The sequence below is a fragment of the Antedon mediterranea genome, chromosome 3 (genome assembly GCF_964355755.1).
Source record: "Antedon mediterranea chromosome 3, ecAntMedi1.1, whole genome shotgun sequence".
Lineage (NCBI taxonomy): Eukaryota > Metazoa > Echinodermata > Crinoidea > Comatulida > Antedonidae > Antedon > Antedon mediterranea.
The window spans coordinates 32,507,634-32,523,108 of NC_092672.1; the positions used below are offsets into that span (position 1 = coordinate 32,507,634).

At 32.4% G+C, this 15,475-nt stretch overlaps 1 protein-coding gene across 1 annotated transcript in view; it reads right to left on the reverse strand.

Moving 5' to 3' along the window:
* Nucleotides 1–6,066: 6,066 nt before the first annotated feature.
* Nucleotides 6,067–15,475, reverse strand: part of LOC140044313 (rho guanine nucleotide exchange factor 10-like) — a 41,898-nt gene continuing 32,489 nt past the window's right edge. Inside the window, exons 16-23 of the mRNA XM_072088791.1 lie at nt 15,182–15,226; nt 13,777–13,868; nt 13,157–13,284; nt 12,286–12,593; nt 11,650–11,801; nt 11,388–11,533; nt 6,429–6,603; nt 6,067–6,071 (exon numbers count right to left, since the gene is read on the reverse strand). Coding sequence (XP_071944892.1) covers nt 6,067–6,071; nt 6,429–6,603; nt 11,388–11,533; nt 11,650–11,801; nt 12,286–12,593; nt 13,157–13,284; nt 13,777–13,868; nt 15,182–15,226 — 1,051 coding nt within the window. The remainder of the gene's footprint in view (nt 6,072–6,428; nt 6,604–11,387; nt 11,534–11,649; nt 11,802–12,285; nt 12,594–13,156; nt 13,285–13,776; nt 13,869–15,181; nt 15,227–15,475) is intronic.

Here is a 15,475-nt window from a genome sequence, read left to right on the forward strand (position 1 = left end):
TTTTCTTAATTAACTGATTTTCCAAAAAACTCTGCTCAATTCCAATGATATGCGAAGCATTTAGGCATCAAATACAGGCCTGCAATAGCTAAGGTGGAGTAAACTTGTAGACAAAGACGGCAACAATACAAAAAAAATAATAATAATTTGGGAAAATTTATTGCATATCTGCATGTACAAATCCAGGCCTTCCCTTGATGATGTGCACTTCCTCCTTCGGTATATTATAAAACAAATGTTTAGTCCCTAGATTCCCCACATCCCAATAAAATATTAACTAAATATGAACTTTGATGACTTAATTGGTAATTATGTAGAAAAGGGAAAAGAAATGATTTTGTTGTTGTTGAGTTTTTAACTTTGAGTTGGTTAGATGTTGTAGCACCAAAGATCCAACTGCATATTGTAAACTAAGGTAAACTAAGGTACTTTTTACAGAAATTATTTTAATTGTACAGCATTCAACCTTCTACTGTATACATTTTCTAGTACATTTTTAATAGCAATTAATGTTAACACAACATTTACAAAGTATAGCAAAAAGCTGTACACAACTACCTTATTGCTACACTTTTATAAATTGGAAAAAAAAAATACATTCACACGGACAATTTAGTTTGATTAGCAAACTTGTTCCCTGTTGAACTTTCAATATTTTTGGTCAACTTTTTGTTTTTTTATATCTGTCTTTTATGTGTTAACACTTTCATAAACAGTACTGATTTTGAAAGTGGATCAAAGATTATATAGCAAACAAACATACAAAAACTCCTTGCAAAGGAGTCAATATTAAATTAGCATTCAAATCATTTAAAAGTTAAAACTTTTCTAGTCTTAGGACCCTGTCCCCGATATGTTCTGCTCTCATGTTGTATAAATTTAAATGTATGGGATGTAATTCCATGTATATTGGTGAAACCAATAGACGGTTATCAATGCGAGTGTGTAAACATTCCAGGGACAAGGCTTCTCACATTTTTCAACATCTGCAGGGTCAGAACAGAACGCTAATGTGGAATCCTTCACCGTTCTGGATTCTGCAGATTCCGCTTTCAAACTTAAGGTCAAGGAAGTCCTCCACATTATGTAAACCTTCCTTGAACAAACAAATCTATAACTTAGGCGTCATGCTTGCCACAAGATTGTTTGTTGCCTATGTTCCTTGTTGTTTTATCATGCAAATTACTTCCTCATTTACATACAACCTGTCCTATTGGTATATAAGTACTCTAGGCGTTGTTTTCTGTTCTGATGATGAGCAGGCAGTCTGCCTATTCATTAAATTCCTCACTATCGTTATTTTAACTCGAAAGTTTGGTGGAATCATTCATGATTTATCATACAAAAACATAGTATTATTAAAAATTAAAATGTTCCAATAAAAGAGAAAATAAAAATGAAATAGCATTTATTATTTTTTTTTTTTATATGTAAATGCATTCATAGTGTTAATAAAAACACTTCTTTCTTTATTTGTCGGTTGGCCTTTTCAATGTATAATAATACATCCATTTTCAGACTAATGATCTGAGAACAGAGTAAAAATGAGGAAAGCTAGATGTATATATAGTGTCATATTTATCATTGTACTATTCTGCCAAGAAAGTGGTGTTGTGAGATTTGTTTATGAACCAATGGACTATTCAACAGCAGAAGGAAGGGAAGTATACATAAATTGTATCTTTACAGATGTCCCAGAAGACATGAAACGTAACTATGACGTTATCTGGACCAATGATGGGTACATCATCAGTCAATCAAGCGATGAATTTGACCTGGAACGTATTACTATTCACAATCGATATGACGATGCAAAACACTTTGTGAAGATTGATCCGGTGGAGAGGGAAGATGCAGGAAGTTACCGTTGTTTTTTAAAATACAATGGCAATATTCTGCTTACTTCAGGTATTGGGAAGCTTACTGTGCGTGAAATACCATCACATGAATATCCTATAGTTCGATTTACAAAGTCAGCTTACAAGATTGGAGAAGATGTCCTTGTGACTTGTGTGTGTGAAAAGACAAACCCTGAACCAAAGTTAGAGTGGGACGCAACATCACAATTTATATTTTCAGAAGATAATTGGCCAGTTCAATCAAATAATACACACATCTGGATTGAAGAATCGGAAACAGCAACTATCTTTACAAATGGCTCTCGCTACGTTTGTAGACTGAAAGTACAAGATGAAGTTGCTCCTAGATATGCTGAAAGCGAACCACTTTATGTCAAACATTCTCATGATACAACAACTCTCGTAAAATCACCAGAAACAAAACCTGTTACCTCCATACCTGATTCATTGGCAACAACTACAAAAGTATTGGAGAAAAATGATTCTAACTACATCAAGAACATAAGCCTAATCATTACTACTTTGATGTGCTTAATATTCGGTATTATATATATATAAAGGACAAAGAGGAAAAAATAATGGCAATTAATAATACCATTCACAAGCAGAACATACTTGGCCCCACTAAATTTGGAAATATACAATACAAAAAATGGAATAACAAATAATTTGACAATTTGTAGGCACTGTCCCTTTACTCGAAATCCTGGATCTTCCACTGTTATAACTGACCAGATCATACTTGGTCCAGGACCTCCCATAGATTTCAAAATAACCAATGGAAAAGATGGGGAAACATTTAAATTCACATTGTATAGGCCTAATTGTCCTTCTACCCAATATCAAAATCATGGATTATCTGCCACTGTCAATACCACCCCATTATTGAGGCATCGGAATAAATGTCCTTTAGAAGAAATCATATGAGCCTAAGACCAGCATTTGCGCTATAATCTTTTTGACTGGAGGAAAAGGTTTGCAAAAGTCACTGAGGTTAAGCGAGCTAGGCGTTCCAAGGACTATTCAATTACAATAATATAATATATTTTAGGTTGATTACATTGTTAATGTTGTGATAAAATAATTTTAATAGAATACCTTATTGTGTTATCTTTTAAATTTGTTATTCTACAATGAATATTGACCAAAAAAAACATAATATTGTACATACAGTAGTATGATAAACTATTTTAAAATTAACCTCACTATTTAACAACTTTTGTTGTTATTTGTCCCTGCTTGCATACGTTTTTACAATGTAAAGATTGTTAAGATTTTATTATGTGTAGTGGTTTTTCTTTTTAAGTGAATTTAAAAATTGTTATAATAATTTGAACTTAAATTATAAATCAGCAATTTGACATTAGTAACAGCAATTGTTTTGATAGTAATATCTTTGTATATAAAAATGTTTTATATTGTTCCTTGTAAATTTTATATTAATATATCCAGTAAAGTTTTAATTGAATTTATCTGGCATAACATCTTCTCTTGCAATGTTCTGTAATTTTATTTGGAATGCAATGCTGTGGATGTATTAAATTTCAATACATTTTAAATGATTTATAAATTACGGTAATGATATTTAGTTTCTAATATATTTAAATCTAGTTTAACAGCATAAATTTGGTTTTCATTGTTAGTTATCCTCGAAACTCAAAAATCTTGTCCAGCGAGGATTAGTTTACCTTTAATTAAGTTTTATTTTTATTTTCTTATTTTCATGTAATATATGATGAAAACCATACCCAATGTGTCAAGTTTTCCGTAAGAAAATAAAGTACATACTAATATTAATAATTGGTAAATTTACTTCTTGTATACTGAATGTCATCATACAACATTTGATTTGAAAATGATTAAAACAACGGGAATATAATTGTCCTAGGCCTTGTCCTTTTACCCAATATCAAAATCATGGATTATCTTCCACTGTCAATACCACCCCAACGTTGAGGCATCGGAATATAATTTTAAAATAAATATAAAAAAGGAACATTTTTTTACAAAAATAGTGATTGCAATCTAACTTTAAGTTTATGAATCGTAGTTGCGCATTGTGATTTACGCACAATTTTATGAATAAAAAATCAAAATGCATTTTTTACTTAAACATACAAAAAAAAGTTCATATCAAGGGTAAATTTTTGAAAAGTGAAAATGGGTGCACCACAATAAGCTACACACATTCAATCAATTATCATGCATGTTTCAGGTCATTTCAAGCATTTCAAAATTGTCAAAGTGCGCACACTACTCGTACATTGCATGAAAGACCGTTTTTGCCCTTGCTTTTTGTTCTTTATACCGTTCCTGAAGTTTCTTTTCATTTTCACGGCCTAACATCATGCTCCCGGTTTTCTATTTTTTCTCCCAGAAAATGTAATGTGTTGTTTTCTGAATTCAAATAAACAAACAACAAAGGCAAATATTAAAGCCATTGTGTTACAATCTGCAGTCATGATTTATTGATTTTTTTTTCCAAACGGAAGGGGATTCCTCTCACCTAACCACCAAGATACTGCTTGTCAAACTGTACTCCTAACCTCTCCTGGTCTCGATAAATAAATAGATGGCGCTGTTGACCTTAAAAACCACCACCTCCCAATTTCTTAACTTTGTTTTTGCCAGGAAACTCCCATATTTTAGACTCGTCTCCCGGACTAATATTGTGCTCCCGTTTTCCATCATTTTCTCCCGGATTACAAAGACAACTGAATGTTTATGTACATGTGCTGTTTTCTGCATTTAAATATAACAAAAAGACTTCACACAAGCAAATTTATGATATTTATGCCATTGTACGACCATCTGCAGTCCTAATTTTCAAAATGGGGATCCCCTCACATATCCACCACGCGATACCGTTTGTGACGTCACACACTGTACTCCTTACCTCTCGATAATAGATTGGCCGCTGTAGACCTAAAAAATACCTCCTCCCGTCTTTTTAACTAGAGGTGTTGGCATGGCACGTATGCTACTGTGTAAATCAGATGTCTATTATTATTCAATTTACATTGTACTGACACGAGTTGACATTATTTTTGTGTATCTAAAAATAAGTCTCTTTTTTTTCCACATATTGTTGTTGAGATTTATGGCCTTTCTGTTTCTTAATTGTTTACCCCTTAAGGCCTAACGTGTAGAATTCATTATTCATCTTCATCAAATATAAATCAACAAAAAAGTAAGACAAAGACAGAAATAACCCTCACGGCAAAGTAGCTTTTTAAGATCATAATTTATAGCCGCTGATACTATAAGATTTTAAATGTTTGATTCAAACTATATCTGTCTACATCTATGTGATGAAAAAATTGTGATGTGCCCATGGACACGATGATGTCATATCACTACCATACTTCACATCACAAACTAGTTTGATAGTGTAGACAGAGCTTTATATGATATTTTTAAGAGGGTAAAATTGTGGCCGTTTAGAGTAGGACCTCATTCATCTTAAGCGTGGTTCCCACTAACGACGCAACACAAGGACAGAACGCAACGCAAGTTAATTGACCAATCACAAGCGATGGCTTATTCGCTTGTGATTGCTAACTGTCTATAACTTCGCTTGTCATTTGTTGAAACACTTGCGTTGCGTTTACGTCCTTGCGTTACGTTTACGTCCTTGCGTTACGTTCTAGTGGGAACCAAGCTTTATAGGGAAGTGTCTCTGCCTCCATAATACATGTTTCCACTGAATATGAGTGTCTAATAACTCAGTATTAGACTCTGTTTACACTATCAAACTAGTTTGACAAAAAAAGTGTGATATTCCCAAATATGGTAGTAATATGACATCATCTTGTCCACATCAATTTTTTTTGTCACATAAAAGTTTGATAGTGTAGACAGAGCTTAACATATTGTATCAACTATCAAAGGTTTAATTAATGTTTTGCTTTAAACTAACATACATTTTCCATAATTGTTGTTATCCTATTAAATTGAAAAGACTAATTGAAAAGTATATTTAAATACAGCGCATTAAGACAAATGACGCAAGGTACCACATTTATAGTACGACAATTACCAAATGTTAGCATAAAAATCAAATAACCATTGATTCATTTATGTAAACAAAGACAGGATTGTTTATATTTCAAAGGAAATGTTGATAATTATCCTAAAATTAGTATCTAAAAGAAGAAAATAATAATAACAAAGGATAAGAACTGAAATGTCAAGTAATCAATATTAATTAAACTAAAAGAAAAATGTTTTAATTAGTAAATCTTAGTAAATCAAGTCTGTTTCTAAATATGTATATAAAGATAATGTAAGTTTATCTTTGTTGGTTGATTTCATATGCTTTAAAGCTCTGTCTACACCATCAAACTCAAACAAACTGTGACAAAAATATGTGATGTGCCCATATATGGACATCCATGATGTCATATCACTACCATATTTAAGCATATCACTACCATATTTGGGCACATCAATACCATATTAACAGTAACCCTGACAAAATAATAGTTGGGGTTATTAGTTATCAATATTGTTGCAAATGTGTAAAAAAAAGAAAGAAGTAATAAAAATTTAAAAAGTGTGTGTACTTACTCTGTATCATGCGTCTGACCGGGCTGGACACGCTAATATCTTGTAACAACTGAAGTGTTTCCGTGTGGAATAGTCTTATTGTGTCGAGATCCTTAAGAGCAATCCAGACACCAACACCAGCAATCACCATGCTTTGTACTGCCGTACCAACATCTTGGTGCACTTCGAAGGAACTCTGCAAAATAAAATGAAGTAAAAATAAATAAATATAGAATAATAATTGCTAGTGAGAATAACAAAACATTCAACTATCCCAATACTGGAATTTTTTTCAGAGAACCGAAAACTCTCCCAAAACCGGATTTTCTGAGAACTGAAAACTTACACAAAACTGTACTTTCTGAGAACTGGAAACTCTCCCGAAACCGGACTTTTCTTGAAGTCAAACTTTCCAGAAAAACAAGACATATTAGTCCAGGCTTAAGGGTGTCTGGTATTGGGAGGGTTGACTGTATTAAGAGTTGAGATTACCTTTGCTTTACCTTTGACCTTAAGCAAGATGTTTTACACTTATTGCTTTGTCCTTTGGATGGGACGCTAAGCAGTTGGTACCATGTACACAAAAGGTACATATGCACAAAATAGACACATTTTACATAGTGTAGTTAACATTGATACAGTTATACAATAAAAACAAGTCAATTCAAAAACTAAACTAATAAAAGCATTTTAAAAAAGCCTATTACTGTAAACAATAAGAAAATGTTTATTATTGAAAAATTTAAAAAGCATAACAAAACAAGGAAAAAGGTTATCATTCCTTTAAAACATAATTTTTGTTTTCCTATTTAAAATTAAAATTATGGAGGTCAAAGTTCATAACAAATTACCGACACATTGTATAATGTTAAGCTGTATACACTATCAAACTAGTTTGACAAAAAAAGTTTGATGTGCCCAAATATGGTAGTAATATGCCCAAATATGGTAGTGATATGAAATTATCATGTCCATATATGGGCACATCACTTTTTTTTGTCACATAAAGTTTGGTAGTGTAAACAGAGCTTTAGAACAATCATAAATCAAATGAATTTACAGGGTTCAGGATGTGCTTAGAAGCAAGAAAAAATCTTGTTTGAAAAGGTCATGCATTTGATCATTTCAATAAAAATACACATCTGATCATTTATCAAGCTCTTTGATTATCATCGTGGGAAACAAGCGTGTAAAGTGGTTTTAAAAGTGGGTGATCTGCAACGAAAATAGACATGAGTAACGAGAAATTGATTCCCATCTTAAGAACACAGAAACCAAAGTTTCGACATTGAAGTAACTGCATTATAGGTTATCTACTCAGTGAAATTAATTACGGTAGAGAGGTACGGTTTTAAGATCAGGCAGATAGATCAGTTGTTGTAGATTAAGGGATGAAAACCTTTAAATATAGAGGAATTAGTTTTAAACTACTGTAAGTCATGATATGAGGCTTAGATGAGGTGCTGTTTTGGTAATAAAAAATCTGTATACGGAGTCCCAGGGCGCCAACCTTATGATGAGGCTTAAGTGAGGTGCTGATTTGGTAATAACAATTCTGTATACTGAGTCACAGGCCATCAACATTATGATGAGGCTTAAGTGAGGTGCTGTTTTGGTAATAAAACAAAGTCTGTATACTCAGTCCCAGGGCGTCAACCTTATGATGAGGCTTATGTGAGATGCTGTTTTGGTAATAAAACAGTCTGTATACCGAGTCCCTTATGATGAGGCTGAGGTGAGGTGCTGTTTTGGTAAAAAAAACAAAGGATGCATACGGAGCCCCAGGAATTGAACTTTATATTATGATGAGGCTTACTGTAGGTGAGGTGCTGTTTTGGTAATAAAACAAAGGATGCATATGGAGCCCAAGGACTTCAACTTTATATTATGATGATGCTTACTGTAGGTGCTGATTTGGCAATAAAAAGTCTGCTGAATGAATCTTATGATGGTGAGGTGCTGTTTTGGTAATAAAACAAAGTCTGTATACTGAGCCCTGGAGTGTGAACCTTATGATGAGGCTTAGGTGAGGTGCTGTTTTGGTAATAAAACAAAGTCTGCTGAGCCATCAGGATGTGTAATTATTTTTCATAGGTAGCTACAGGGAAATTTGGTTGAATTAGGTCAAGGCAAATAATTATATATAGAAGAATGATGAATGGTAAACTTATATAGCGCATTTACTATGAATCGTCTCTATTTGCTTAAACCACAACCAATATAAAACTTGGAAGCAACAACAGTAGAAATGAAAAAAGCACAAAGAAACTGTGTGAAGTAGTTGGCAAAATATTGCATATGATATTTTAGCCCATGTTAAAACAATACAAATGTTTCTTTTTTTTTAAGTGTGAAATTATTAATGAACCGATTTTCTTGAATTTCAATAGGCATGTTCTGTAAGTAACTATTTACACCAACAAATTCAGAATTATAACTTGGAAATTGTAGATACTATTGTGCTAACAAACAAACAAAGCAAGTATATTTCACCGATAAAGTGAAAGGAAATTAAACCAAATTTGTCTCTTTCTTTTTTTAGGGGATTAGTTAAGGGAAGTTATTGACAATATGTAAGTAGGCCAATCCATGTTGTAACCACATTTCAATCCGGTGAACGATAATCAAATCATATAGTAGTACAATAGAGCGTATACATGACATCCGTAAAGTGTATATTATAACCATTGCATAAGGTGAATGGCTTTGTGCGGTTTGATATTTCTTGTCCCGACTTCAATTATGATTGCCAGATCTGGAAACAACCCGATTGAATAACGGAACTAGACGGCAATAGAACAATACATATGTCTTCAATGCTTCCAATGAACAAACTACACAGCAATAAAGCTCTGTCTACACTATCAAATTAGTTTGACAAAAAAAGTGCCCAAATAGGTAGTGATATTCCTAAATATTGTAATGATGTGAAATCATCATGTCCATATATGGGGACATCACATTTTTTTTTGTCACATAATGTTTTGATAGTGTAGACAAAGCTTAACACAATATGAATTATATAATTCCTATGAAGTAGCCTTGCAGCAGGGAGCTAAGTAATTGGTCAGATGTTTTGCGATACTCTGAAGTAATTGACATTAACAATGGTTTTATACTTCATTTGTTCTATTGTTTCTTTATTTGATTGCTGGTGACTGTTATTGAATAAATGTGATTGAACTTGAACAATTTGGCTCATGGATGTAGAATAAGCTGTCTTGTGCAATATACTGTTGGCAAAAATATGACATAAAGCTTTAACACTAGCAAACTTTATGTGACAAAAAAATGTGATGTGCCCATGGACATGTTTCATATCATTACCATATTTGAGAATATCACTACCATATTTGGGCACATCACACTTTGTTTGTCAAACTACTTTGATAGTGTAGACAGAGCTTAATATCTTGTTGATAGTACATATTGCAGTAGAACATCTCCCTTTCTGTGAAATGAACAAAGGGCAGTATATTTCGAACACTACAGCCGACAACTATTCAGGGGACACCTTTTTAAAGAGACACTTTATATGGACTTTAAGGTGTCCATTTAAGCTCCGTTCCCACTTGGACGAAATGCAAAGACGCAATCCAACCGTAAGTAATTTGACCAACCATGACTCGATGAATCATCCAAACTGTTGATTGTGATGTGCCCAAATATGGTAGTGGAGTTGTGGCCTGGTGGTTATGATGCTTGGCTGTCAATCCAAGGGTCCTGGGTTCAAGTCCTGTCATATGTCAGGATTTTTTCTAATGACAATTTACAACTCCACTCCCAAAGACTTGTAATAAAGACTTTGTTTATGTAGAGCATTGTGTGTATATGTTTGCCACCTTTAAGAAGGATAGTGATTGAATTTGCTTATCCTTCTTATGGTTATCCTTGGCAATTTGCCTAAATATATAAAATAAATAAATAAATAAAATAAAATAAACTCCTAATCTTTATAAAGTTCTATTGTATTGGTAGAATTTTGTGAATGACAGTGATAATAATTGGTAAAATAATCAATAATGAGGTATATTGTTTTTGTATTTGAGAATAAATTGCAAAAATGTGCAAAAGCAAACAAAACAACAAATGTAAATTTAAAAACTATATAGCAACAGAAACTATTATATTTTTTTTGTAATATCGATTTTTGCCAACTGGAAACATTATTGCAGATATAAAACTATTTTATTTAAACGAGCAACACTAAAAAGCATAATTTGTTTCATGTAACAAAAATTGAAAAGCAACAGTATAAATAATGTTTATGTATTAAAAATAATGTTTACTGTGTATTACCTTTGGTTTAACAAGTCCATTTTTTACATGCTTTCAGAAAAAGTAAACAAAATCATTTGATGTATTTATTCTTTAAACAGATACATAAATAAAGTAACCCTTAAAATTATAGCATGCACAAAAATATATGGACTTCTTAAATAAGTTTTTATTTTTCAATATTAATTCCTTTCTCACACCAAGAAGACCTATAATCACATAAATTGATTGAACTGTACAGCGTGGTGTACCGCGTGGTACAACTTAAATCGCTTTCTTTCTATATGTAAAAATTATTTTTTTAAAGCCGATTGAGAATGGATTGAGACACAATGCGCTAAATAGATGAGAATTAGACAGTCATATAAGAATTATATTATAAGAGTTACAGTCAACTTGAATATAAGCCCCATTTTAAAAAGATCGCCTTGTTCACCATATACAGTGGTGGATGCAGGATTTTGAAATGGGGGCTGGGGGGCGGGGAGTAAACAAACAGTGGTGCTCAGGATTCGCTTCTAGATTAGTGATTAAAATTGTACGAAATATTAGGAGTGCATATAGAGGGGCATAATTTGCCCAGCATCATAGTAATGCGCGTGTCACATGTGATGCATATGTCACACTGTATTACACAATTTATAATATTAATTATACATAAAATACTGAGAATCATCAATAAAAAAAGAGAATTTCTCTTACTTGTCTGAAATCATTAGAGACGTCTATAAGATGGACTTGGTTGCCACAACCGCACCAGAGAGTCTTCCCGACGGAGAGAATGGATGTGACGGGATAATGACCCAGCTCTATGATCTTTGGTTCCTTCACTTTCCATGCTCCATCGGCTACAAGAAATACAACAATTCAAAATCAACAACATCTGGACAATAGAGTAAAGTTTGGCAGTTTTCAAAATGTTAAAAATTGTTTTTATGACATCAGACAACTGTCACTGTCTCACCTGTATTTCTGGAGTAAACAAGTACACTGCCATTGTCCTGTGCAACAAACACCTGGTTATGCAAATACATTAATGATGTGACAGGCTTTGGCACTTTGAAACTTGATATACTTTTACTCTTATCCACACCAATACTATTAAAGATGAATATTCTAAGAAAAAAAGTAAAAACAAACTTACAAAATTAATATTTATTCTAATATTTGGTTCTACTAGAAAGACTGTTGGTCAATTTAAAGATATATTGTCCTCCTACACACTTTTTTTCACATTTTTTTTTAATATGCCATTTTTATGTCACATAATAGTTATTCACTTTGACCAACAAACTGGATTGAAAAAAAAAAAATTATTTACCTAACATTAACAAAAAAAAATAAATTAATAAAAAAATCCCTAAATTTTCTGTCAGACAATGGTTTTTGGTTAAAATTAAACATTTCTTTTGTCTTTTTATAAGTGAAATAATTATTTTTTTTTGTTTTTTTACAAAAGTGAATAACTTTATTAAAACTGCAAAATGGCATATTTAAAGCCTGATTTTATTAATCTTCAATTTTCATGTTTTTGGGGGACAATACATCTTTAATGTTTATCCTATTTACTGTCCCAAAACGCACTAGCTAACCTACTTACTTGCCCTTATCGTCCGCAACCCACACAGTCATCCATGGAAACCTAAATTCATGGTGGTCTTGCTTGTTTGAAAACCGGTCCTGCCGGTAACCTGGAACATATTCCATGCATGACACGTTATCAATGTCCTTCAACTCAAATGTCTCAACGACTTGCGGTGTCGGATGCTGGAAGCCGATTAAACTCATAAACAGATTGTGACCGTTAGTACTACATATCCATAAACAGTGCTTTGCGGCGTTGCTTTCCATGGCTTTCGTTCGACGTAAGCGACTTGACTCAACTGGACATAAAACACTGCATAGAACCTGCATTTTAAAAATGGTGAACATCATTTACTACAGACAAATCTTGCAATGATCCATTACATCTTCTCTTTTAAAGAATAAAATCAGAAATGAGACAAAATGACATTAAGAATAAAGGTCGCCAGTCACTTTATAAAAATCCGTTTTCTAACTATGGGAAAATGAACAAAGACCATGGTGATATCTAGTATAATTGCTGGACTGGAATTTCAGGGTTTTATTTTTAACAGACCCAACACCAACAATTTCTATTCAATTTTCAAGAAAATGATCTTGTCCATATAAATAAAATAAATATAAAGAAACATGACAACAAAAAAATGGCACAACAATCAAGACAAAAAAATAGATAATTAAAAAAGTATGTTTAAAAATTTGCTTTAAAATATATATAAAAATATTAGGACCTTTGTACATTTGAATTAAAACTATGAATGCGAATTTGTCTAGAAAGTGATGTTATTGGTGATAAAAGTCAGATTCCAGATCTATCAAAAATTGTAGGAATTGTGTAAAGGACCATAGTAGTGGATGTTCCTTAAGTATACATGACTTGGATATACCTTAACTGTTTGATTGGTAGCTGTTGTGAAGACAGGGAGATGGTTAGACAATAGTGGAATTCCAAATTCCATATCTGCATGGACCTCGTCATCTTCTGATATGTGCCAACCAGGGTTGTTGTCATCTTCTGCAAGACACACAAGTTATGATAGTTAAATTAATGTGATTGCTGCCCTCTATAAAACAACTTACTCTTTTTTAAAAATGCAAATGTTCGTATTTACTTATCATAAATTTAGCAGACGTTCCAACCCCCTCCCAATTTTGGAGGTTTACGCATTATTTGACATGCTTTAACGTATATAACACGTTTTTAACTGATTTTATGCAGTTAAACTCATAAAAATACAGTATTTTAATGTTTATCAGAGGTGCCTTGTGCATTCTAGCAACTAATCGGATGTAATTATACATTAAATATAGAAATAACCTTCTAAAAAACCGAATTCAGACATTAAACGTGGGTTTGAAAAATATTTCTATCTAAAATAAAAATTGTGTTAATATTCGGGAGATTGTTGGATGAAAATAGGGAGGGTTTAAACATGATTTAGAGTACAGAAATAACAATCCAGTCCAGTTTTTATATTTCCCTCTATTGCAGTTATTTATGACTTACTTAATCCAAGCTTCGCATTCTCCAAAGCAGTTACCCAATCAAACTTAATCTTTGCACTAACAGCATCAAATACTATAGTTACTCTTTTGTTTCTGAAAAAACAAATTTTGAAAGTTTAAAAAAAAAATCATCTTTTAAATAATCTATAACAGTATTACATTTTTGTCCACAAAAATCATTTTTAACAAATAGGAAAATGGAAAAAAAAAATTATGGAAATAAAACTTTGATGAGGTATACAAAGCACACATTTGCATTCAGTGCAACATTTATGTCATAAACGAAATAAAGTAGAACACCTCTTTTGGGACCCCTGTTCAGGGGACACCCAATCGAGACAACTTCCCTTGAATGTGGATAAATATATATTTCAACAGGGGACATCTCTATTATGGGGACAATTTTTTAGGTCACAAAGATCTCCCCTTAACAAGGGAGCTACTGTATTATAAATATAGTGTATATGGATTGAATGGAATATATTGAAATGTGGTAAATTTTATATATTGATAAATATTGATAGATATTGATAATTTCGAACAATTTCAAAACACACAGCGATCAATGAAGCAAACAATAAAGACCAACTTACGCAGATGAGCGGTAAGTGGGAAAAAATAGAATCTGTGTTATTTCTTAATGACCATTCAGAAAACGTGAAGCAGATGGGCAGTTAGAGTGGAAACCTGCTCAGGGTAGATATAGATTCTATGTGGGATTTTCCACTTACTGTTACCGCTCGTCTGTGTAAATTGGTCTTTAGAAGGTACATGTTTAATTTTACTGATATGCAACCATGGTGCAAATATAGTTTAATGGTGCAATGTGAAATACAAAAATGACCTGAACACTTTGACCGCCAGCTATTTAATGTATTCTACTAGTCACAGATAAAAATGACCTTAACACTTTGACCGCCAGCTATTTAATGTATTCTACCAGTCACAGATATAGCAATAAAAGTTGAACTTGATTCTCTAAAAGAAATATACTTTTCCCCCAATTTGAAGCACTTTGGAAGACAAGCCTAGAGGGTTAGTTCCCCAGACAGCTAACTGATCATGTAGCCTCTTCAATTTGCTGTTAATATTTTAAATTTACTCAAGAAATATAAAATAAAAAAATACATAGGAATTATAAATATAATGTGATTTTATAGGTCTGACTCATGATATTATTGGCTTTATAAGCTGAAAACTAGTAAAAAAAAAAATTTAATATGATAATACATAATTTAATATTTAAATATATATATTTTCTATGCAAAGCTATTCCAAACAGGACTACTAAAACTATTAAGGGGACAGCTTTGGGGCAGAGGGCAGAAATCACAAAGCATCCCCTTAATAGGGGTTGAGATCTGTGGCGGTCAAAGTGTTAAAACAAACTATTTAATTTGTTATACCCTTTTTGACACTTAGCTGCCATTGCGCAATCCAAATCATCAAGGCTATATAGAGAATACATAAGAAACACAAACATAAAATAGGTACAGAAATATTTTTAAATTCTAATGAAAATGTTATCAAGGGGGCACTAAACAATATGGTGCCCCATCAAGTACACTATTAATAGTGGCCTACAAACTTTAAGATTCTGAAACAAGTAGTATAATTTTATAAAAATAAATTCTTCAAAGGCGGATTTAGAAAAGAGGTGGTAAAATCAAGGGTGCTCCCCTTCCCTTATATTTTATTTG